Source organism: Abramis brama (assembly GCF_963993115.1).
Source record: "Abramis brama genome assembly, chromosome: 10".
NCBI classification, from domain to species: Eukaryota; Metazoa; Chordata; class Actinopteri; order Cypriniformes; family Leuciscidae; genus Abramis; species Abramis brama.
In genome coordinates this window covers 17,272,191-17,298,533 of record NC_139972.1, presented here as the reverse complement: position 1 = coordinate 17,298,533, position 26,343 = coordinate 17,272,191, and the positions used below count along the sequence as shown (strand labels likewise).

General features: G+C 36.0%; 2 protein-coding genes across 5 annotated transcripts in view; one reads left to right on the top strand and one right to left on the bottom strand.

The window, feature by feature from the left end:
- Positions 1-4,446, top strand: part of tpst1 (tyrosylprotein sulfotransferase 1) — a 42,365-nt gene extending 37,919 nt beyond the window's left edge. For both annotated transcript variants that reach the window (XM_084125725.1, XM_084125726.1), the window contains 2 exons: positions 1,428-1,493; positions 3,717-4,446. In XM_084125725.1, coding sequence (XP_083981851.1) covers positions 1,428-1,463 — 36 coding nt within the window. In that variant the 3' untranslated portion in view covers positions 1,464-1,493; positions 3,717-4,446. The remainder of the gene's footprint in view (positions 1-1,427; positions 1,494-3,716) is intronic.
- A 2,902-nt stretch (positions 4,447-7,348) lies between these two features.
- sgsm2 (small G protein signaling modulator 2) overlaps positions 7,349-26,343 on the bottom strand; it is a 53,388-nt gene continuing 34,393 nt past the window's right edge. Inside the window, exons 5-24 of one of the 3 annotated variants that reach the window (XM_084125338.1) lie at positions 26,148-26,215; positions 25,778-25,926; positions 25,557-25,691; positions 24,636-24,760; positions 24,102-24,169; positions 23,716-23,879; positions 23,343-23,475; positions 22,153-22,290; positions 18,578-18,737; positions 17,206-17,270; positions 16,954-17,099; positions 16,711-16,839; positions 15,691-15,873; positions 14,016-14,381; positions 13,797-13,921; positions 13,527-13,609; positions 12,770-12,879; positions 12,559-12,655; positions 12,285-12,452; positions 7,349-10,629 (exon numbers count right to left, since the gene is read on the bottom strand). In XM_084125338.1, the coding sequence (XP_083981464.1) occupies positions 10,541-10,629; positions 12,285-12,452; positions 12,559-12,655; positions 12,770-12,879; positions 13,527-13,609; positions 13,797-13,921; positions 14,016-14,381; positions 15,691-15,873; positions 16,711-16,839; positions 16,954-17,099; positions 17,206-17,270; positions 18,578-18,737; positions 22,153-22,290; positions 23,343-23,475; positions 23,716-23,879; positions 24,102-24,169; positions 24,636-24,760; positions 25,557-25,691; positions 25,778-25,926; positions 26,148-26,215 (2,701 nt within the window). In that variant the 3' untranslated portion in view covers positions 7,349-10,540. The remainder of the gene's footprint in view (positions 10,630-12,284; positions 12,453-12,558; positions 12,656-12,769; positions 12,880-13,526; positions 13,610-13,796; positions 13,922-14,015; positions 14,382-15,690; positions 15,874-16,710; positions 16,840-16,953; positions 17,100-17,205; positions 17,271-18,577; positions 18,738-22,152; positions 22,291-23,342; positions 23,476-23,715; positions 23,880-24,101; positions 24,170-24,635; positions 24,761-25,556; positions 25,692-25,777; positions 25,927-26,147; positions 26,216-26,343) is intronic. The other 2 variants (XM_084125339.1, XM_084125340.1) reach the window with 2 other exon arrangements.

Below are 26,343 nucleotides of genomic sequence, written 5' to 3'. Positions count from 1 at the left end.
GCAGTGCCATTAAGGTAGTACTTGGAGGTTTTCAAGCCAAAAGTGGGTGGGAATACTAAAAAAAAAAAAAAAAAAAAAAATAAATAAATAAATATATATATATATATATAAAATACTTTTTTTTTTCAGTTAAAGGCACAATATGTAAGTATATATATATATATATATATATATATATATATATATATATATAAAATATCCAAAAAACACTAAAGCAATGTTATTTATTTTGTTGCCTTGTGTACTTGCATTATCCCAAAAGTTTAACAGTGTTTAGTTCCAGAGAAATCAGCCATTTTAACGGCCCATGCCATTGCGTCGCCGACCATGGAAACACCAAAGACACTTTAATATATTATGCGTTTTATTAGACTGGTGAGCAACTGTTTTCGACCTTTATCGACAGAAAACTAATCATTGTTATAAAGCTCAACACGGTTAGTCTTATTGTTTGAATCTCTTGTTTTCTTGATTTACCGCGAAAACAACCATGCTTGTGCCATTCCTCGGAGACAACAGTATTTTTGTCAAGTAGTTAACTTAGCATAACGAGAAACAGCTTTATTTGTAGTAACAGTAATACAGCATTTTCTCCATCATACAATATATTTTAAAATTAACTGCATGCCATTTAGCAACACAAGTCATCCAGCTTTTATTAATATGATATTCTAATATCGATCTAGATAGTGCAATGAGCAACAATTGTCTCTTAGCAGCCACCGAGCGAACGAACGCACATAGTAATAACAACTTTCAACACTCAAATATATTTAGTATGATTGTTTTGACTTTACTTTGGAGATGAAGACGGCAACTCCCATGATTCCACGCTCATTCACAGCGTCATCAAGCGACGCCTTTGTTCTAAAAAAGTGACCTTTGGCGGCGAAACTTACATACTGTGCCTTCAATATTTACATTTTTTATTTTGGATTTAGTTTAGTGATAATATAAAAAAACAATGATTTTATTTACCAGACAAAATGCTGTCTCTATGTATTATGTTTAATATTTTTCTTTAATATTTATAGTTAATATTTAGCTGCCTTTATAGTTTGGGCTCCCTTGCAAGAAGATCATCATATTTTGGAGTCCTTGGCATCAAAAAAAGAGGGAAAAAAGAAAAGAAAACCCCTGGATTAGATGGTGTTGAGAAGTTCAAGAGGGACGGAGGTTGCTGTAATTCAAAATCTTTGGCTAATGAATATGAATCATATTCACAAATGAATATCATATCACATACACTCTCATCAGATCTGCTCCTCCTGTATGTAAAATGATCTAAATAGGAAATGAAAACTATATTGTGAAGTGCACTAACATGATTGCTCAGAACAGTACAATACACTGAAACTGTTCATTCACACATTATACTGTACAGCATTGTGTCCACACATGTGTAACAGATGTTTGTCTTATAACAGCTTCAGAAGTCTCCAGAAAAGCCAAACCCAAGTTAGGAGGAGAAGACAAGAGCTTTTTCAATAGAAGTGAGTTATTTTCTACTCTGAAAACTTTTATTCCTCTTTGGATCAGATAGTGTTTTGCATTCTTAACATGCCTTTTGAGATTTACTGTATGTGTGTTAAAACTGCCATTTCTGCTAGAAGAATGAATAAATGTTTTGCTTTGTTGCTGTTACTATTATTATATAAATATATTATATACTATTAAATAAATATAATAAAAATGTATTCTTTTTATTATTCAAACAAATAAATGGATAATTTATTGCTATTATTTGTATTATTATAATCCATTAAATTATTTATAATAATAATATTATTTATTTATAATAAAAAATGTATTATTAATAATACAGTTTAATAATAATAATAATAATTATGATTATTATTATTATTATTATATTCATATATTATTATACACTATTAAATATATAACAAAATGTATTCTAATTATTATTATTATTATTATAAACAATTGAATAAATAGTTTATTATTATTATTATTATTATAAACAATTTAATAGATATGTTGTTATTGAAAACAACAACAATAATAATAATAATAATAATAATAATAATTATTATTATTATTATTATTATTTATAAATAATAATAATAATTATTATTATTATTATTATTATTATTATTATTATTATTATTATTTATAAATAATTCGATACAAAACTAATTATTTTTGCATTATTGTTATTACTATTATTATATTAATATTATACTTTTAAATATAACATAATTTGTTGTTGTTATTATTATTATTATAATTATTGAAAACAAATAAATAACGTAATAATAAATTATCCATTGATTTGTTTTAATAATAATACATTTTATCTATTTAATTATTTATAAGAATTTGTTAGTTTTAACAAATCTCAAAAAAAAATAAGTTTTTTATTATTATTTTCTATTTAATTGTTTTTATAAACAATTAGATACAAAACAACAATAAATAATATTGTTATTATTTTACAACGTGACATTATTTACTGTCAGTATTCTTGTGTTTTGTGCCAAGCACAATATTTTTTCTGTAAAAAAAAGTATCACTGATTTATTTCCCCGTAGAATGAACCTCTGTCTCTCCTTTAAATATGCCAGAAATATCAAATAATTTCACAGCATAATTATGTTGAACAGAAGACAGAAAATCAGATATTTAATGTTTTAATTAACAAAAAATAATTGCTTTAAATTTCCCATTACCATTAAAGTTTTATGGTAATGAATAGACATGTAAATATTCTGATTAACCCTTTAAAACCGGATGTGTCGTCGACGACACAGCCAACCAAGCTGTATTCATGTCACTGTAACTCTTCAACCGTTTGCACTATCAAAATAATTTAAATAGTTCCTGAAAGTAGACATCATGCGAACCATGCTTTCATGCTTTCCGTCTGCAAATGACAGCAGCGCGAGATGGAAGGATTTGAACAGAGAGATTCGACGCGCGGCAGGTTAGAGTGTTTTGGATTGCATAAAATAATAAAAGAAACGAACAAATACATGGCGAAAGAAGTGTTAGACAGCAGAAGAGGGGATTGGGATGATTTTTAATGAAATTTGGGAGGCGGATGGCCGTTACTCTTTCACGTATGTAAGCATGTAGTGCGTGCGTGTGCATGCCTATGAATGCGTGCATTTGTATGTGTGCGTGTATGAAAAAAAGTGTCCTACATGAAAACTGTGCAACCCAATGTCACAAAAAAGACTTGTATATATGTATTATAGTTCATTTTTCAACTTTAAAGTGTTAGTTTCTTTCGTTCATGATTTTTCTGCTTTTTTTCTAAATAAAAATCAGTAAATTTATTCTCGTTTTTTTATTTTTGTCTATTTAAATTCTATTTACAAACTCACCACACACAATAATGGTCAATAACTGTAATTTGTTGAAAGCTTACCTTTTTCTGAAAAAGATGACACCTTGCACATGAAGATAGCACACTGTTTTAGAATTTTACAGTCAAAAAATCAAATTATGTGAAAAACACCTATTTTAGCTTCAGGTTCTAAAGGGTTAACAAAAGCCAAACATTTATTTGGCTTGTGGTAATTGATTTGTGGAATAAAAGAATAATGTGACAGTATTCTGTTAATTTGATCAGTTGTGTAGTCAGGCCTCTGATGTCAGCAGTGACTGGTGATGATGCTGACGTAGTGACGTAGCGCACTGTGCTAAACACAGTTGGCCTTTTACTCCGCTGACGGGCTCTTGCTGTGTTTCAGGGCTGAGTAGAAGCAGATGCCGTGGGACCATGATGGACTTGCGTCACCCCCGCTATGCTGGGACCTCCATGCATGGAAACACACACACACACACACACCAAACACAAATATATACACACACACACACACACACACACAGGCCTCTGGACTCAGAACACTCTTTGTAGGACAGTTTTGGCCTTTGATGTTGTACTGTAACAATTGTGGCCTAAGAATGTCATTGCTGTTCTGAATTTTGTGTTTTCTTCTTTTCTGTTTTTCCACACTACTCTTTTAATTTCCGTTAATTTTCCTGGCTTCATAAACCTGTGATTCTGTTATAAGAAAATACAGTGGATTTAATTAGCAGCAAGGAAATATTTATGGAGGAGCTTTGGCTTTAGAAGACGCAATTTTAATGTTGGTTTTTATTTTCATGCCTTCGTAATGTGCAATTCCTTGGGTACTGAATGATGTGCAAGAATTCAATCTTGTGTAGAGATAGACATGCATTTTGTTCTCTGCATTTGCGTTGGAGTGACCTTATGTACTTTGAGAAGAGCTGTAATAAATGAGCTGCCAGTGTTGAACGGAAGAGGCTCATTGACATTTTCTCCATTGGCAGAGAAACGCACATCGGTGATGTTGTTTTTACGATTGTTATTTTTGTACTTGTGTAAATCATAATTATGTACTCTTTTATTTCTTTCAATGAAATAAATCCCTAAGCGCTGTTGGCAGCCAATTTGCTGACGATAGTCAGATTCTTGTATTAGCAGCAGGAAACAAGGTTTTCACTTACAGTCTCTGTGGAAGTATAATGTGGTAGAAGTCATATGTATGGCTCCCTCTAGTGGTTACTTTGATACACTGCACACATGCTCTTCCCTTCTTTCATTTACACAATACTGTACTGTACAATACTGTTTAAAATGTTTGTGAAGTCTCTAATGCTCAACCAGGCTGCATTTATTTGATAAAAAATACAGTGATATTGTGAAATATAATTACAGTTTATAGTCATGGGACGGTTAATACCGGGGCTCCGATGCTCCGACTCAGTTTTCTAAGCACTATTGTATCACACACTACCGATACTTGTATCGAAATGACAGTACCACGTGATTGATGACGTTTGAAGCTTCGAACGTCATGCAGCGATTCGCAAGGTCGGAACAGCTGGTTTGAAAAAAATGGCGATTTCCGATGATGCATAAAAAGGGAAATGATTATCGAGGAGGCTTTATTTAAATGATTTAACACAATACTTCCCTATAACATAAATTGTGTAAAAAAAAAAAAAAAAAGTATATATATATATATATATATATATATATTTTTTTTTTAATTATTATTATTATTATTATTTTTTATTACTAATTATGATCACATATATTTGTATATTTTATATTATTGATCAATATGTGAATCCGTTGACCAGGCTGCACATGACACGAGTTGTGGTCTCATTGACATAATTTAGATCAGATTAGACAGAACTGTATTGATCCCAGATTGATTCCAACTTTTGTATATCACGGACTTCCGAAGTCCACGTGCTGTTTCTGCTCTGTCGTGATTTATGGTGGAGAAAACAAGTCTGACCACCAGATGTCGCTAATGCGCATTGTGTTAAAAGCTTCGAGTCATGAAACATTTTGTCGGCTCAATTTGATGAAAGCCTCAAACGCTTCAGAAAGCCTTGGTTCCCCATCACTAGTTTAAAATAACATTTAAAATGTAATTTATTCCTGTGATGCAAAGCTGAGTTTAGCTAAACATCATTACTCCAGTTTTCAGTGTCACATGATCGTTCAGAGATCATTCTAATACTGATTTGCTGCTCAAGAAACATTTCTTATCAATGGTGTGATGCTTTATATTTTTGTGGAAAAACGTAATTTTTTTCAGGATTCTTTGAAGAATAGAAAGTTCGACATAACTTCATGAGAAACTTTGTAACTTCTGATAAATTTAATGCATAAATTGAATTGAAACTAAATTTCTTTTTTTATTACTGACCCCAAACTTTTCAACGGTATGTAGCCTAATATATAGGCTATATTAATGATTCAGTTACTGAATCCAAATGACATGACAAAAATTGCACATTACATTACACATTTAAGGTAATATAATCTGATTACTTTTTAATTAGATTACTTTTTACCTAACCCGTTTATCACATTGATTTGAATAGGATAATCTTGTACCATATTGACAAAAATACAAAGAGAAAATATATTCCATTCTTTGTTTTCTACAACATTTTTTTTATTATTATTATTGTTATTGACCTAACTTATTAACTTAAAATCCAAGGTTACATCAAGAAAATATATTTGGTCAAAGAGGTTCAGCTGACAAAAAAAGTTGGGGAATCCCTGCATTGCATGTAAATATGAAATGAAGTGAATTTGTACATTTTAATGTGTCTGAAAGACAAAAACCTAAACACAGTAATGGTTAAATGTCAAGTCAAGTCAACCTTTATTTTTACAGCACATTTAAAAACAACAGAAGTTGACCCAAAGTGCTTTACAGATCAAGCAAGAATAAATAAACACATTTACTGTAAATACAACATCATACATTCTATCAGCTTCAAAAATCCACTTCATGATCTATTCAAAAGCTAAAGAAAACAGGTATGTTTTTAAAGAAGACTTAAAAATGGCTAGCGATGAAGATGACCTCACATGGAAAGGAAGACTATTCCATAATTTCGGACCGAAAAGGCACCCTTAGATTTATAACGGCAAAGAGAAACCGTCAATAGCAATTGGTCAGAAGACCTGAGTGCTCTAGTTGGGGAGTAAGGGTTTAAAAGGTCACTAATATATTTGGGTGGGAGACCAAACAGTGCCTTGTAAACACAAGTCAAAATTTTTAAATCCACCCCGAATTTCACCGGGAGCCAGTGTAGAGATTTCCCCAAAACTGGGGAAATATGATCCCTTTTTCTCAATCCTGTTAACAGCCTGGCAGAAGCATTCTGGATGAGTTGTAGACGAGATAATGCAGTTTGGGGCAGACCATTATACAATGGGTTGCAATAGTCTAACCTAGATGAAATAAATGAGTGGATCACAATTTCCAAGTCAGAATGGGAAAGGAAAGTTTTTATTTTAGCAATTGATCTCAGATGGTAAAACCAACTCTTTACAACAGCAATGATCTGCTTATTGAAAAGTAGAGATGAGTCAATAATCACTCCAAGGTTCCTCACATGATCTTGAACGTTCAACGATAACGGGCCTAACTGGACAGCTAGGCCAGGTTAACAGGACAAGGAGGAACCTAAGATCAAGACTTCAGTTTTGCTCTCATTTAATTGTAAAAAATTATTAGCCAGCCAATGTTTGATATCTTTAAAACAATTTAAGGCATTCTCATATGAGCAATTTTTGTCTATTCTCACTGGGAAATAAAACTGGGAATCATCGGCATAACAGAGCTAAGATATGCTGTACTTCTGATAGATAAAGCTCAGGGGAAGCATATGCAATGCAAATAACAGTGATAAATCAAATAAAGAATGAGAATAACATGTAATCATAGTCTGATTACGAGTATGTAATATAATAAGGAATCTGATATTGTCATCCAGATTATGTTATCAGTGCAAGCAATTCAGAATTTAAAAGCGACAGTTTTTCTGCATATGAAAATGTTTTAATTGGAAGGAACAACTTTTTTGTCATAATACATGTACATTCAAGATTAATGATACATCTGTTACAATACATACTTCATTCTGATGTTGGCATCCAAACAAAAATGTACATATATATATTTTTTAAACGATTAGAAACCAGTGCACGATGTTGATAAGGGACATAACAGTCAACAAGTAACAAAGGTTTCCCACATTCAAATTGTACAGCTCTCCAGGTTAGCACAGTCTCTAAACTGAAGTAAAAAATACAGCTGACAGTAGTGTCCTCATAGAAATCCAGGGCTTTTTCTTTATTTACAGTGCAATAATACACATGGAAAGGAGGATAATAAATGTTTCACAGTAGAAATAAAAAGAAATGATTTGCCTTGTATGCACCTATCAACAGTCTTTGAGTTATGGTTTAACATTGCACGTGTGTGTATGACAAGGATGATGATGTTTTAGAAACTTTGGTACATGAGCTCCTGTCAGAAGGAAACCTTTCATAAGGGCTGAAACAATCCCACGCATTCATCCGGAACCAAAATAACGGAATTGGCAAGATGTGAGGCGGTGACCAATAGTCACATCATAAGAACTCTTCTCCCATAATCTCTGTCAGCTGTTGCTTTGGACTTGGACTGATTTAGGCTGTTCAGAATAGCATTTTACCATACTACTACTTCTGTAGTGTAAAGCATGCATACTATGCACAATGTGTGAATTGTCCATGTGCGTGAAATACCCTGATGACCAAATGTGCAGTATATTTAACCATCCATTTCCAATACGATATAATTGATTAATTTGATCAGCATGCCAAAAGTGGAAATGTTTAACTATAAATATTTCCAAAATATACTGCACTATATACTATTCATGAACAAATAGTAGGCAGTATTACTGTATGAAGTGTTCAGTCAGCTAGTAATCCATTCTGAACAGCCTTAGGCATCAAATAGTTGGAAAATGGGGAAGACAGCATGGAGATGAATTATACTTAAAAATGTGCAACCAGTATGCAATGTGTCTAACAAGAGCAATGAGACACATTTGATGAAATACAGCCATAACGTGCTGAAAGCAGGTCAAATTTAGTGACATTTGTCATTTAAAATAAACATTTCGGAAATGCATTTCAGTTTGAACAGTCAGATCAGATTTATTCAAGTAGTTGTTTTTCATGATTCGGGACATGATAATCAGTCGTAAAGATTGGATGTGAAAATAGGGACATGATTTATGTTAACTTCTGTTTAATAGTTTGGGGTTGGTAAGATCTTTGTATTTGTAATTGTTAGAATTTCCAAGGATCAGCATTCTCCCTGTCTACAACGTCACCAAGAATCGCCCCCAATCGGCCTGATGGTGGCGCTACAGTACAATAGCTCATAACTTCTAAACCATTCATCGCAGGCTCAAGTGTCTTATATCAATGGAATCCTTGGCTTGGAATCCACATCTCAGATTCTGGATTCAGACATTTTGGATTTTTCGAAAAAACTACTTTCGCGAACTAGACCTTTGTTTTTCGCCCAATCGGAACCAAACCAGTGCAGAAAGATTCTCTCGCAGAAAGAGTCTGATTGTCAATAGTTACAAAAACAACAAAAAAAGTAAAAAAAAAAATATTAACGTCCATGACGGGACACCAAAATGGTCGAAGTGGGCGTGGCCACTTTTACTAAAGCAGCTATAACTCTTGAACGGAATGAGATAATTTCACCAAACTCGGCACACCTATGTATGGGCTTGGTCTGTGGTCACGTGAAAAAAGACGCGGCGACTGGCCACTTGGTGGTGCTATAAAATGACAAAAACATGAAAACAGCTATAGCTACACAACAGTCAGTCCGATTGACTTGAAAACTGGTACCACTGGTGCCAAGGACATTCGCATATCTCTATCTTCTTGTTATTATCATCAGTGTTAAAAAAGTTGTGCTTCTGATGAATAGAACAGCACTTATTTGAAATTTTGGTAACACTTTATTTTACAGTGTCCTTGTTACATATGTTACATGTACTTACCATAGTAATAACAGTAAATTATGCATAATTACATGCAACTAACTCTCAACCAAATCCTAATCCTACCCTAACCCTATAGTAAGTACATGTAGTTGCTTAATATTATATAATTACACTGTAACAATGACACCTTAAAATAAAGTGTAACCGAAATTTTGCATCACTTTTGACCAATTTAATGTGTCCTTGCTGAATAAAAGTACTATCTTCTTTTTAAAAAAATCTTACTGACCCCAAACTTTTAAACAGTAGTGTACAGTAAGTGTAGAGTGAACAAAGCATGTAGGTAGTAGATAAAGACAACCAGCATCTAAAATGGGACACGCTAAAGGCTTATTAGTCTCGTCACACTCTTTCCATCATGCGGAAGCAGTTTGCTGACCCGTGGAAGAGTCTGGACCCTTTCCAGACTTTAGGACACTGAGGGAAGTGTGGTGAGCACCTCAGCCCCTTCACTTCCTGTCATAGAGGAGCATCACAGGTGTCACAGAGTGACAGATTCAAAGTGCAAAAGTATGGACACAGGTCGTGAAACGTGTTACAAAGGCAATGTCAACTACTTTTATTCCGAGATCATCGTCGTCATCACCATCAACGAATTGTACAGAAGAAAAGGGGCAAAAGGGGCAAGACGCTAAACAATGAATACTAGTACAAGGTTATTGGCACAGTCCTTTTGGTCACATACTGTTTGGACAACTTTTTCGTGGCTTAGTTATTAAGGGAGCTAACGCAGCCTTGTTTGAGGATTAAAAACTGTGCTCAGCTAAACTGTCCAACGGCATGTTTTATTCGAGGCAGACAATATCGTTGTCTCCATTAAGAGTGGAATAATAACATTTGTCGGCCGTTAGGGAAGGGAAACGGTTGTGACCCCTGTACGAGGCTTCTCATGTCTTACAAAAGCAGATCTAAAAGGACCTGATTGGTGCGGCGTGTGCTGGAGCAAGAAATGGGAAAGAAAAAACCTCAGTCACAGTGTGCTCAAACACCACGAGCATGCAGACAACGCCAGGGTCTGACACAACGGCATTCTGTGGCAGGCAAACGATATAAAGAGTCAAGACGTCGAGGCAGATCCCGGGCAGTCTCAAGCCTTGTTGGGAAGGAGAGAAGGAGATTCGGCGAGGTGGGCAGCAGCCTACTCTTGTTCTCACTTGTTCTCGATAAGGGTCTGCACCTTGTGTACCAGCTCCCGCGCTATTCGGAGGATGTGCTGCACGTCGTGGCGCTCGGCCATCTCTGTTAGAGAGGAACACAACGAATACAGTGATTCAGAAGAGTGACATTTTCACATTGCTTATATCACATTGCACATTTCACTCTGTTGTGCCATCATACTTTAAAGCTGAATTGTGTCTCTTTTTTGATGTTATACTCTGTAATAACTTTGATGGATTTTTTATGTTAAAGGTACACTATTTTAAAAAAAATTCGAATGAATTTCTATTCATCATGAATCCTGAAAAAAGTATCATGGTTCCACAAAAAAATATTACGGAGCATAACTGTTTTAAAGGGGTGGCTGGTTATGATTTCACCTTTCTAACTTTAGTTAGTGTGTAATGTTGCTGTTTGAGCATAAACAACATCTGTAAAGTCACAATGCTCAAGTTCAAGTTCAAAGCAAAGGGAGATATTTGCTTTTAAAGAAATCGTTTTTTAAGGACTACAACAAACGGCTGGTAGGGACTACATGACATTCCTTCCGGGTTAGTGACATCACTATCCCTAAAATTTACATAAACCCCGCCTCCGGGAACACGCAGTCCATGTTGAGAAGAGGAAGAGTTTTTGTAGTAGAGCACATTTGTGAGTCTGCTCAAGCTGTCGCATCCGTCTTTTCACATGCAATACAGTACGTAACACAAATGCAATAGCACTCTATAGGCATCTTACAACAGTTCCAACACGAGCGATTTTATAGATTATCATGACAGAATATACTAATTAAAGATAGTTAACTCCACATCAGCAACATAAATTCATCAACTAACCATTCAGAAACGTCCTGTTGCATTCTACATGTTGTCACTTCTTCTTGAGTCCATCATTGTCCGACTCCAGTTTAAACAAAAGGCAGAACAGTTTCTGGCATTTTAGTGCTTGTCTGCGTGAGGTAATCGGAGCTGCTAACACACACAAGCTCTTGAAGCTCCGCCCTCTGTGCCAGGAGCAGCAGCTCATTTGCATTTAAAGGGACACACACGAAACGGCGCATTTTTACTGACACTCAAAAAGGGACAATTTTAACATGCTGTAAAAAATTATCTGTGGGTTATTTTGAGCTAAAACTCCACATACACACTCTGGGGACAACAGAGACTTATTTAACATATTATAAAAAGGGGCATTTATACCACCCCTTTAAACATTTATAATAATAAGAAATGTTTCTTGAGCATCAAATCAGCATATTAGAATGATTTCTGAAAGATCATGTGAGCTGAAGACAATGTAATGTAATGAGTAATGATGCTGAAAATTCGGCTTGGCCATAAATTACATTTTAAAATATTTTCAGATAGAAAACAGTTATTTTAAATTGTAGTAATATTTCACAATATTGTTGTTTTTACTGTATATTGGATCAAATGCAGTCTTGGTGAGCATAAGAGACTTTTGAAACGGTAGTGTATGTTGTTAACAAAACCATTTATTTTGTCAGAACACACTACTAATTTTGATTAGCCGTCAATGGAGAAAGATTCCACAGAATGTAGTTGGCTCCACCAATTGTGTTAGTTTGGGGTGATGCTATCTATTTTAGTTAATCAATGAAAGATGGGAAGTGTTTGGAAAATCTGTTTGAATTTTTGCAATTTCATTTAGCAATGCTAGTGGTGCACAAATGACACGCTTCAGCTTTAAAGCTGTCCTCTGTTCAGTTCACTCACCATTAAAGAACTTGATGATATCAGTGAAGTCCATGTTGTTGTCTAGGATAATGTCTCTGTACACCTCCACCAAAGCCAATGCAATGAACAGGACAAAGTGCTTGGAGGAGATGCGAGGGGCGACCCAGATAACCTCCCATACTGCAAACACATCCTCATAGAGAAGCTCTGACACAGACGCACAAAATAAACAGCAAGTTAAACAATGAGGGTACAATATCTTCACAGAGTTTGATATCATACAGGCTCCATTTGAGTGTCTGTGTGCCGCTACCTCTTTTAAAGTCCAGGAGGAACCAGCGGTAGCAGAAGTAGAAATGGGTGTAATCTCCATTCTGATGCATGAGCTCAAACAACTCTGAGTCAAGGATCTGAAGAAAAATCATCAAGTTAAGAGCTCATAATGTCACAGATTGCATCAGAGGAACAGACAAATCACAGCGTGACTCAGGCAGGAAGAAAGGAAAGGTCATGTGTCATGTTACCTGAATCAGTGACCTCATATTGGCGAAATGAGTGTCCATGGCTCCTCCGGTAGGGAAATTCTGACTCATCCTTTTCATCAGCTGAGTGAAACAGCTGTAGGCCAAGTACTCTTTAGAGGGGGTTAAAAAGAAGAGAATATGGTTATAACAATGTTACATTTTATATATAATTTGAACCTAAAATTTTGCTGAAAAAATATAATTTGAACTTAAAATCTTAAAAAATTATTATAAAATAGTATAAATAAATATATATATATTTTAATGTTACATATTACATCATATTAGGGGTTAAAGAGAATGAAATATAATGATAATAATAATAAACATAATAAATTTTATATATAAATTTACCTAAACTTTTATTATTGAAAAAAGATTACAATATATAATATAAAAATATTATAAAATGGTATCATGTTGATATTATGTTTTATATGATTTTACTTTTAAAATCTTGATTTTGAGAAAAAGTTTATAATACGCCATTCAAAAATATTACAAAAATGTTATTTAAAGTTCTGTAAAATAATAATAATATTACATTTGTTGAAAAAATATATAAAATATATAAACTTTTTTACAGTATGCGTGTAAGTGCATTAAGTGGTGTGTGAAGGCTGGTGTGTCTTCAGCTGCTTCTTGAAAGTTGTGATGGAGTCAGCAGTCTCGAGTGGATTTCATAAAATTGCTTGTATGATAAACATGATAGACAGATGTTTTACGTCATCGACTTGTAAATTTATGTCTCACTCACCATCATCCAGAATGACCATCAGAGGGGCTAGAAGGTCACACATGCCTTGCACATAGCCAATCTCCAAATGTTCCCACACGTAACTGATCATAAAACAGGGACAAAGACATGAGAGGCTGAGGTAGACTGAGTTCAGCCGGTTTAGAAAATTAGTTACAGTCTATGATTTATGTTTCAATTAACCTAACAGACTGACTGATTTGAAATTCAATGAGCTGCTATTCTGAGACACAAAGCAGATCACAGAGATCAACACTGTCCTTTACTGACCTGCACATGATGTTGCGCAGTTTCTCCAGGTTGCTGGTAGTGAAGTAATAGTAGTTGCGATCGCAGCGCTGGACATCTTTGTCTATTCTGTGCAAGTTCAGCGCCACCGTGTCCAACAGCTCAATCTGCTCACAAGCACAGCATTGGATTCAAAACTAGATCTGACCGATTGACAAGATTGATGAAATATCTATAACGTATTATCTGCATCACATGTACCGTATAGGAGGAGAAAGATGGTGTAGAGCCCTCAGTGGTGGTTGCGAGCTTGTCCAGCTGACTGCAGAGTTTGTCCTCACTCAAAGAGTCCCGTCCACCCTGCTCCTCCATTACCCCAGTGGGTGTAGTGTCCTCCTCCATGCTCTGTCCGTCTTCGATGCTGGACATGATCTGGGAATGTCCAGAGGCTACGGAGTAGTTTCTGGAGGAGGGCAGGCCTGAGTCTGGAGAGTCAAACTCCACCAGAGGCCTCTCATCTGGGGCTAACATGGCCGGGGTGACCACAGTGGTTAAGGTGGGAGTACTTCCTCCCTCACATGAGGTGTCGTGACCGCCTGCATCAGGCTCATCCACAGACATGAATACCTAAAGAGAGAGTAGAGATGGGATGCATGGGATATGACGACGCTACACAATGCTTCTTAGCATACTACATGATAAATAAACATACATTTAATTCAATACTCAAACATATTGAAACAAAAACACAATTTTACCCAATATTTGTGTGTGCCACATTTGTTTATGCTTATTAAAGTACTGAACCGTTAGATTAGCAACATGCTAAAACTACATGATGCATATAAATTTCATTCAATATTCAAAAGTATCAAAATGTGTAATGTGTAATTTACCTCATATTTGTGTGTGCCACACGTTTATGCTTACTGAACACTTAGCTTACCAACATGCTAATGGCAAACTAGATTGAAATCAATTGCAAGTTGAGGTGGAACGCCATTTTATTTACAGTATACAAGTGCTGCATAGTACTACTGTCCCAAACCATTCAATTATGAAGTTATATGAACATTAGGATATTCCGCCATGAGATTCTAATCCGAAGGGAGCACTGAGAACAGCATAGGGAATAAGGGAGCAACACTTCACAGGAAGTGGAGAGCGAAATCACCCACTCTGTCATTGTGCATCACATCACCAGCAGAGCTGTTGAAAAGCAGAATATTTAAACGGCTCTGCGATGGAGGAGTTTACGCATGCGTTTGAGTATTCATAAATATTTTGTTGTTATTATACCAACTAGAATATTTATGAATAGTTATGGCGATGAATGTTACATTTGCATATTCTATTCTATTCTAAAAGTGTTGAGAAGCAGCTGAGGCGCGGTCATATTTTATTTTTACTTTATTTACCTCAGGAATGTTTACTATGCAGCGCACTGATGATACGGTTACAATTAATAAGACCATTGATTAAGAACACATTTATACATAGTTAACCAAATCAAAATTTATTTTCAGATTAAATGACAGTTACAGTACAGCTTCAAATCTGTTGAGTCAATTTTAATAGCTGTAATAGTCAATTAAATACAAGCAGTCTATGTAATAAACATGTTTTAATTATATTTATTAGATACATAATGTGTTTTTATATGTATAGGCCTATTATATGATTTTAAATTTGAAAGTAAAGTAAATTACAATATTTTTGATATATCATATACTGCACGACCCCGTTGTTGCTTTTCTTTGATGGTGGTGTAGAGAGTTCCAAATGAGTGATTATTGTCAGCGAAGTCCATTTCAAAGGATATCCCATGCTCAGGGAATAGGGAGCTGTGAACACTGTTTAGGGACCCTGTCAACTGGAACGCACCTAGAGTTTATAAGTTATTAGCCTTCTCTTGCTCAAACAGAGCCTGACTGACCTCGTTGCTAATGGTGGAGTCCCTATGGATGAGTCTGAGGACGTGGCTGTCTATACTGCTCCCTGATGACAACTTAGCAAAGATGGCCGTCTGCATCTCTTTCTCCCGCTGCTTCACAATGACCTCACATGCCTTCCACTCCCGCATCACCTGCTGATACCTTGCAGTGATCTTATCATCAATCTACAAAACACACAAGGGCACATCAGACAAGACGTTTATCACACCAGTACAATTTACCCTTGTGAAAAAGAATAGTGCTTAATTGTTTTGAATGTGCACTTGTAGTGTACTTCAGATCTTAAAAGTATACAACTGTATTTTCAGATAATATAATAAAAAATAAAAGGACTTAAAGTCTATGTGTCTTAACTCACTTAAGTACATTTAAGTGCACTTTGTAATACTGGCAAATTTAAAAGCTTTACTTTAAAGTAAATTAATGATTGTTTTAATAATCTTTTGTCATGCTTTGAAATACACTTATTTTGACGTGTTGACTAAAGTACAATTAATAACATACTAAAGTACATGTAAAGTACTTGATTATACTTTTAACTGTAGTGTGTTTTTCGATATTACATTTGAAGTTAAATGTACTTAAACTTAATGATTACAAATGTGCAATGACACAAGTTTCAATAGAAATTACATGAAATTATATTTTAGTTTAGCTTGTCAGTACACTCAGCGGTACACTTTACCATACTTCATATACAATAAAGTAATTATGAAATTAATTATAAAGATGTACTTAAGTCATACTTAAGTGAGCCAGAAAAAGCACTCTAAAAATCAACTAACTGAATGTAAACTATAATACATTTACATTAAATTGCAATTAACAATTACTATTAAAAAGTAATGCAATTAAGTGACTGCAAACATGACATCCAGCTCACACTGAATGTTTATTCTTTTGTACCCGACTCTTTTTGAAGGTATGCCAAAGTGTACTTCTTTTTCACAAGGGTGGTCAAAAGCCATGTACACACTACAAAGTTTTAGGAACTTCTTTACCTGAGCCATGTCTTTCTTGTCCATCCCGAACTTGTAGTGTCCCAGCAGAAACGGCCACACCTCCTTTCTGATCTCATGCTCCACCCCTCCATAGTAAACCAACCTCAGCAGCTCCAGCTCCTTATAATTCTGGCAAGAGAGAATACGGGACAGATGGAGACAGTGGGACTACGGCAACCTACGGTACGTGACACTGACCGCTAGTACCCTCTAGTGACTGGAGCTGAAGAGTACTAGGCTAACCTTACAATCTTTCTGATATTTACTCCACACATCTTTGCTGAGCCCTCCAGAGGCTTCACAGGGCTTGTCTGGAGGGACAATGTTGTGGTTGACCAGTGCTGAAAGGTGCGTCCTCACAGTGGACAGGTGCCGACAGTAGGCCAGCCCTACAAATGGGAAAGAGGCAAAACGAGCATTAAAGCACTTTATGCACAGCTGAGGGTTTATTATACTAATTCATATGAATTATACCACAGATTCTTTTGGACTTACAGCCATAGAACGCTCGAGACACAATCTGTCTCTTCATATTTTGGCACAGCATCTTCAGTGGAATTCTAGACACAGAAGGAAAATATCCATTACATCTTTCAATACAGGAAGACTAGTCAGATGCTTTTGCAAAAACAGGAAAAACTTGCAACTGCCAATACATACACGACACGCTGCTGTACAATATACATGAATTAGCTGTAGCAGATCTATACAGGTGGAGCTGGGGAAGGTGTAGGGTTTCTGAAAGTGCGCTGCAATGCTAAGGCAAATGCTAACCAAGTATTCGAGCTCACTGACTACTGAAATGGCGGGAACCAATCAGCTGTACCCTATAGATAACAATGTAATTGCAAGCAGATTGAGTTAAGGACATATTAGCCTGCGCCATCTAGCGTTTCATGACAGAACTTTGTATATATTATGCACTCATTAGCATTTTTAAATCTTGGATTTTTTTTTATTATGCCTTCATCATTTGTTTTTGCTACTTTTCAAATGATGTTTATGATTTAACTTAACAAACGGTGTGGTCTCCCCTATGTCATTGCTACTGTGAGCCAGGTAGTCGTGACAGTATTCATTTTATATTATCTTAAATATGAAAATCTATTGACAACCATAACAGAGTGAAATATACAAACAATAAAAATTTTACTATGTGATTTATATCAATCTTTACACAAATTGACTGTCTGTCATTCTCATTACAATCAACAATATTACCACTAATATAGTTTTCACTAAGTGTCAGTAAAAATCTTAAGATGAAAAATGAGACGTGACGTGTGAAGAAACAAAGAAAAACCAAGAAAAATGTCAATTTGAGTCATTTCCAGTAAAAATTGCAATATTAAATAAAGTGTGAAAACATTAATTAATTGCATGCATTTACATGAATTTACATGCAAAAAATGCTAAACAAGACAAAGTTGTCTGCCATTTTATTCCAAAAATGTTCCACAGTTGTGCAGCTTAATATTTATGGTGGAAACCGTTTTCAACATTGATAATACTAAGAAATGTTGGTAACACTTTATTTTACAGTGTCCTTGTTACATATTTTACATGTACTTACCATAGTAATAACAGTAAATTATGCATAATTACATGCAACTAACCCTCAACCAAATCCTAATCCTACCCTAACCCTATAGTAAGTACATGTAGTTGCATAATATTACTCAGTACTTAAATATATAATTATGACACCTTAAAATGTGTTTTGAGCACCAAATCAGCATATTAGAATGATTTCTGAAGGATCATGTGACTATGAAGACTGAAGTAATGATGCTGAAAATTCAGCTTTGACATGATCACAGGAATAAATGACCCCCAGGGCCAGAAGTGTAAAAGGTCTCTCACTCACCGGTCATGCATGCAGGTGCAGCTCGCTGGAAGCTCGACGGAAGCGTTGCTGCCCCCAGTGGAGCAGGACAGACAAGATGACATATGACTGGGGTACTCGCCCTGCTGCCATGACAACGGGCTGCCGCCAAAACCCTGCATCTCCATCATGTCCCCGTGGTCTACAAGGGCGTGGGAGCGGAACAGACAGAAAAGAGGCAGAGCAAGAGAAAGAGAGACAGGAAATAAGAGATGAATAAGCAACTATGAAACCTGCTCTAGTAACCTGCATTTGAAGATATATTAGTATTAATATTACTAGAATCATTGAAAATAGATTTTATTTCCTCTCAGAGCTACTCTACAATTTGAAGCTGTTGTACGGTGGGAAGATGCCATACAGGAATTCACTTCACATCCCAGAAATTAAGCTCTTACAGCTGGAATAGAATGGCCATAAAACACCATATTCATCTTAAAAGCCTCAGATTCACTGAATTACAGGCCTCAGCTCAACCATGAGATAATTAAGGAAGAGTTAAATGCATCCTAAACTGCATTTAAATATATCTGATTTGAATGTTTTATATATTTATCAATTTTTACATTTTGGATGGTATTTAGATTAGGGCTGTCAATCAAATATTCATTACATGAATTCATTTAATGATATATTGATTAATGAAACCAAAATAAATGCAATTATTCCCATATTCACTTCGATTGAGAAATCATCCCCTAATTCAAAATAATTCATTAAAGATATTAAATTATTGTGGCAGATGAGTAAATAGGTTTTTAAGAAACATTATAAAAAGTGTCGATATAATGTTTATTTTCATATCATTGGGCATAAGTCTTTCCGATTATATGTTGGGGCTGTTTACATAAGACATTATGTCTGCGTGGGTTTTTTAAACTTCGGCATATGTACAAACTCACGCCAGTAGAGTAAAGTCTCGCTGTTTTTTTCAGCATCTCACGTTTTTAAGACAGCATCTCTGTCTCGATAATGATATCCCTTTCTAGACATATTATTTTGCTTTATTTTAAATATTTAACATGTTTAATTGACAGCCCCAATTTAGATGTACTTATCTTTACAGATATTTCTTCCTGTCAGAAATGGCATTAACCAGATGTCCTTAAACACAGATAATGAAATCAAAGCAAACCTGAAGTATAAGGATATCAAAAAAACATGCATCTATGAATGAACAGAAGGAAAAGGTGTAAAACGATGCGGGGATGCCATGCCAGGAGACCTGCCAATCAGTCGATCAATCAATCACAGTGTCACAAATCAAGCCAGGCACTGGTAGAGCTTTGAGAGGAATATAGAAGGACAGACAGTAACCATTCCTACCATGCTGGATGCATCAGATTAAACCATGACAAAAATAAAGACAAATAAAGAAGAGAAATGTATACTGTGCGTAGTTGTATTAAATGTGATAGTGAACCAACTGAACCAAAAGAGTCGATAGTAAACGTAAATGCTCTTCACCTTAATTCTTCAGGTTGGAGCTGGTGACCTGCTATACACAGTAACTTCCCTGGTTGTAACCAAAATAACAAAAGTGGACGGAGAGCACGTATTCAATATGTGTCCCTAGAAGTCTCACGTGAGCTATAGGACTTTGATAAGGCTATGATCGAATGGGCGACGCGTTCACAGAACGATTCGTGTGTCTACTACACCAGAACCCCACAGGACCTAACTGATATAATGAAAGGTGACTGCAGTTAGTGAAGAATTACAGTGAACAGCATTGCAGAAAACCGGCTCAACACAGGAGGAACATCAAAACAACAACAACGACGACAACAACGACAACAACAACTCAAACCAAAGAGGAAAAGAGAGAATTAATAAAGGGAAGGAGACAGTTCTGACAAGTAAGCAGTGGAGCACATTCGCTGCAAAGATAAAAAAGAAAAAAGAAAATACAAGACACAACGTGTGCAAATTCGACATGCAAAGCCCTTGAGCGTTTGGCAGTGAGACCAAATAAAGATACGGAACCCAAAAATAACCAAGACTTCTCATAAGAACTTACTCATGTCAACCAAAGAGTGCAAAAGGAAAAATAGAGCAAATCATTGGAAGCATTGCTGCCTGGCCACCACAGTCAGGCCCAACAGTGCAGAGAGGAGGAGAGCGCTCAGGTGAGGAGTCTGTACTCCACGACCGCCAGAAATATACCTCCTAGGCCAGTCAGGTTGTGTCTGTGTATGTGTGAGAAGGAAAAAGGACAAGGACAGAGTAGTAGTGTGACAACGTGGCAGGGCAGTGGAAGCTCTCCTGAGTGTGAAAAGGGTTAGAGTAGGTAACCCACGGCAACGGAGGCGTGGAGGGAAAAGAGTGGAGGAGAGTGAGTCGAGGGGAGAGATGTGCACTGTGCTGACCTCACACACATACGTGTAAACTTTGCTTGCAAACCCAAATGTAAAAATAAGGTATATTCCTCTTATATTAATAAGGTATATTCCATTATTAATAATAATATAATATATAATATAATACAACCACAACCCTACATAGCACAAGCGGTTTGAAGAACAGATATAATAAATTCTATATATAATAATATCATAAAATATAATCAGTGATATAATGAAAATTCAATCAATAATAAATGGAGAGATTCCAATAGGGTCCTCACACCATCGATGCTTGGGCCCTAATTCATTCTGAAAACATATGTGCTACATTGATATAATATAATATAATATAATATAATATAATATAATATAATATAATATAATATAATATAATATAATATAATATAATATAATATAATATAATATAATATAATATAATATAATTCTATGAATTCATTCACATTTTTTGAATTAAATATATGTTTAAACTTTGTCGACATTTGTCGTTATTTCAGGTTAGAACAACATCAATTTTAGTTAAATAGATTTGTGATGAATAGATTGTACTTATACATTCACATTATGTAAATTAAATCAAAATCAATCATTAGAATTATTAGTAATTTTAGGTTTAGGAACTATAGACATTTTAAAAAAAAATAATTATAAAATGAAATAAAATAAAATAGCCTTGGAGGTGAGCAGTTAAATGTTTAAAAGCGTATAATACGCAACATAGGAGGTCATGGCATTTAAGAGCAATTCATGATGTATTAGTCTCACCCAACACTGCCATACTATCTTACTACACACTTTCCCATCACTAGCACAGTATGATCTTGTGGTGTTGATCTACTTTTCATTTAGCTAACATCTAAGTACTACATGTAGATTTTTTGCATATTTTATATCAATGGAATGCATGTGTGCTACACACACTCAGGGTCTTGTGCGACTTGACCTAGCTTTTGTCCTAGCCGCAAATATCACCATGGTTACAAGCACACAGATCAGGCTAACAACTTAAAGAGTGACAAGGAAACCATGAGACGCCTACTGTGTCTCAATCTGCCCTCACTGACCGACAACCGGTCGCACTGCTGGGTTGCTCCTTGTGGGGACCAGGTAACAGTTGGGATGGAAAGAAAAGTGGGAGGAGAGGATGTATGAAAGGAGGAAGGGAGAATGAAGTGGGCCACTGGTGATAAAAACCTTTCATGACATTAGGATCTGTGAGGTTCCGTGAGCAGATCATAGAGATCATAGCGTGAAGTCTATCTTCCTCCTCCTCATCGTCGTCCAGAGAGGGCGCACGACTGCCCGTGGTGTGGTGGTAGTTTATAGTGACTGCTTGGGCAATAAAAGAACACAGTTTAGCACCCGTCTCTGAAGCAAAGTCACATTCCACTCACACACACACTGCAAAAACATTTTTCAATCAGTACTTTTGTCTTATTTTTAAGTAAAATATCTAAACATCCTAAAAACAAGTGAAATCGCATAAGATAAGACTTTAAAACTGGTTGTCAGAGAACACATCTTGAATTGAAATGTATTTTTATAGGTTTTTTTTGCCTTGTTTTAAGCCTAATTTTAAGCTTTTAAATTAAAATTCTTGTTTTATTATGGAATGTTTCAGTAAATATAAATGATTTATTCATGCACGTCATTTTTTTTTATACATGCGACTCAAAAGCTTTCATCAAAATAACTTCCCCTCCCTCTTGAAGCAACATCTCTTCTCTTCTCTGATAATGTGTTTACAGTCACTCACATGAGATCAACCAATAGCAAACCACAACCATCCAATTAATTCCCAATAGACAAACTCAAGTCCCACTCTACATTTTTTCACGTTTCTTGTTATTAAAAAAAAATCATTGATTTATTTGATGGAATTTATGTTGATGTTCTCTGCAAACAAATCTTAATAACTTTTTGCTTCTCGAGTAAATGGATCTTAATGCTTCGATATTTTAACTGGAAAACAAGACAAAAAACACTGACATGAAAAATATTTTTTTTGCAGTGCAAACATACACAGATATAAAAAGGAGCAGTGTCATCCCAAGAACAGTTGAAAATCTAAATTCTGCGTTGAATACCCACGTCCCTCCCAGCAGCCTCCACAACGGCTGTTATGTTCCAGGAAAAAGTGAGAACAAAACACACAGACAACAATGATATGCGGGGATGGTGTCTGATACAGCCCTCTTCAGTGTTCACACATCCAGGAAATCAGGTCTGGCTGAACAGGATGCGTGAGTACTTAAAACGTTTAAGTTTAATTATAATGCAAAAAGATTCTTAAAGACTTTTAAGTGTTTAATGCTTTTGGGGTCACTGTAGTTGGATGTACATACAGATGTGAACAGGTCAGGCACATTTTGGCTGAAACTCACTTGAGTCGTGACGATGCCCTGGATAAACGATGCGAAACACATAGTCTGCAGCGATTTGTTCCTCTCCATCCACGTCTTGATCTACCAAACGGGCCGTGCTGTTCTTCTTACGAAGCTTAGGGAAGACTTTGCCCTGTTAAGCAAACACACAGAGCCGTATTCAAACTAAACTCAGGTTCCAAATAAAGATCTTCGAATTAATTTGCAATGCGTCAACAAGCAAAAAGCTAGAATGCAGAAAAAGGCAGTGAGGGAATCAACAGTAGATCACTGGCAATGAGAATGAATGAGTGTGGAAGGTTCAAATGCTGCTGACACATCTAAACATTCTGCCACATGATGTTTTTAAGAACTGCTGCAGTAAAACGCTCACCTTACCCCTCTGGGACCAGAGGGGGGGCTCCAGCTGACCCCGGGGCAGTAGACCCGTCTCCAAACAGGACAGGAACGACAGCAGGTGGCCCCCAGGAGGGAAGTGCAGAGGAGGCCGCTGGATCCCATCCTGACTTACTAACACCAGAGTACCGCCACAGTCCGCTAAGACAAATTCACATGAATACATTTTTTTAAATAATATAATACACCAGCAAACCTATATGGCACAAGCGGTTTGAAAAACTGTATAACATTATAATATAATATAATATAATATAATATAATATAATATAATATAATATAATATAATATAATATAATATAATATAATATAATATAATATAATATAATATAATATAATCAAAGGTGTAGGAAGGGGACTCACGGCGCTGGTGACAATGAATGCAGACGATCTGTCTTAAAGGCACAGTCAAAGCGTAGTCCCAATAAATACTAAAGTGGGATAGAGGTTGATTTAAAAAATTAGAAACATAAGAAAGAGAGAGAAAGAGGCAGAGAGTGAAAATTCTCCCCTGTTCTATTAAAATAGATCAGAATCTAAATAAACTTTTTCATAAAATCAACCAGGTTGCTTTGCTAATCTCATTCCTGATACCACACATTCAGATGTCTATTTCTTCTTCACAAACACATCAACCATATCATTGCAAACCAGCAATCAGCAAATCAGGACAATCATCTTATGCTTTTCCTGCAAATCCTCCGTAAAAGTAATTGCTCTGTCTGACCAAACAATCTCAGACCAATCAAATCAGTTTCTACCAAGTATGGGCAAAATTATTTGCAGTGATTGGCAATCTCAAATCATTTCATCAAGCTCTTGTGGCGCATTTTACCAGATGACCTAATTTCCATGATTTCCCCATGTGTGTGTGTGTGTGTATACAGTATATTTTACCTCTTCTCCAGGTCACAGTCTCCCAGAGTGCCATTGATCAGATGATTGGGCGTCCACTTCAGCGTCAGTGTTTCTGCCGTCTGATGAAGGGACAAGTAACCACGCAGCACCTCCATGTCTTTCTTCTGCAAAGAACAAAGTCTCTTCAATAAAACACAGTGGCTTCCCCGATTTCCTCTTACAGGAAGTCTAACAATAACTCGTAAAATCAGCAGCCTTACACTTTTTTCTCTGTTTAAAAGTTAACAAGAAAATGAAAAAAAATGTGTGAGATCACAGAATGAAAGAAAAGCGAGTGAAATAAGCAACAGAGTGACATAAATAAAATGTCTCGATTTTAAATGACGATTTACTGTGATGATGAGAACTGCGAAACGCATCAGGTTTCACACAGAAATCCAATTAGACCTGAATCACTGCAATCCTTTTGGCAAGGGACGTTTACACTATTGATTTCTACAAGTCCTCGCCAGACCCAGCACTCTCTGTGCCCAGTTACATCAGTCACTGTTGCAAATCTCACAGACACTCTCATGCACACATCCAGTCCGTGCCTGACTCATCTGATGACAAATCTAATGTGGTGTAATGGCTAATCCAGGCTGCCTTTTCCAGTTCACAACTATCAGCCAGGAAGTCCGCAGAGCTAAAAATGCCAGGGATAAAGGGAGCCGGATCCATCTGACTATTCAACAAATTTTGACCAGTAGATCAATGATCTTTTCTAACTACAGTCCACCGCTGTGGCTCACTTCCTATAACCAGCCGTCTTTTAGCTCCACTCTATTGATTAGACGAGATACACTGATCTACAATCAATCCATTTTGTTGCAACCATCAAAAGAAATGTAGATGCAAATTTAACTAGTTTTCTTGTAAGTGCATTTGTGTGTGTGTGTTTGTGTGTGTGTTCCGTCTTACCGGTTGAACGAGTACATTGTTCTTTCCATAGAGCAAGTGAACGCGTGAGTTTTGGTGCAGGGATTCGACATACTCTCTCGCCGAGGCTGCAAACTTATCCTCAGACATGCTTCCTGAGGACTGACGCTTTCGGATCTGAGGAAAGTACCATGAATATGACATATTCATGCAGTTTATATTGAACATACTGAACAATCACCCCATATGTATGATATTCTCACCCCAAGTGCAGGCCTGCGTCCTGGCGACACGTCCTGGCCCCTGTGGGCCCGGTGAATGCGATGCCTCTGGACCAGCTCATTGGCCGACGGGTCCGTCCAGAAATGATCTGACGTCTTAAGCTTACTGTACTCTAGAGCGCAAGGCCCAACTATAGATGAAAAAAAAAAAAAAGTGATTTCACACAAAACAAATTCTAATGTGATACAACAGTGAATCATAATAAAATAATGAAATGCTAACAACATTTGAATGCTTTAATATGTTATATCTCTTTTCAATTAAGAAGTTCAATGAACAATGGCCTGTCAATCTCTTTTAGCTGCATTATGAGAAGATAGAGAGTGTGTTTTATGCATCAGATGGACTCACCTAGCAGTGCCGCCAGTATAGGGCCGAATACAGAGTCGTGTATGAGGGCCTCCCTTTCATAATACTTACTGCAAACACACACCAACAGCAAACACACACAATGTGTATGTCAATAACCAGTGATCTCTTTCAAAAGCTGAACAAATAACCCATTATTATTTCAATCAGCTCCATATGACAGTCCAATCAATCACAA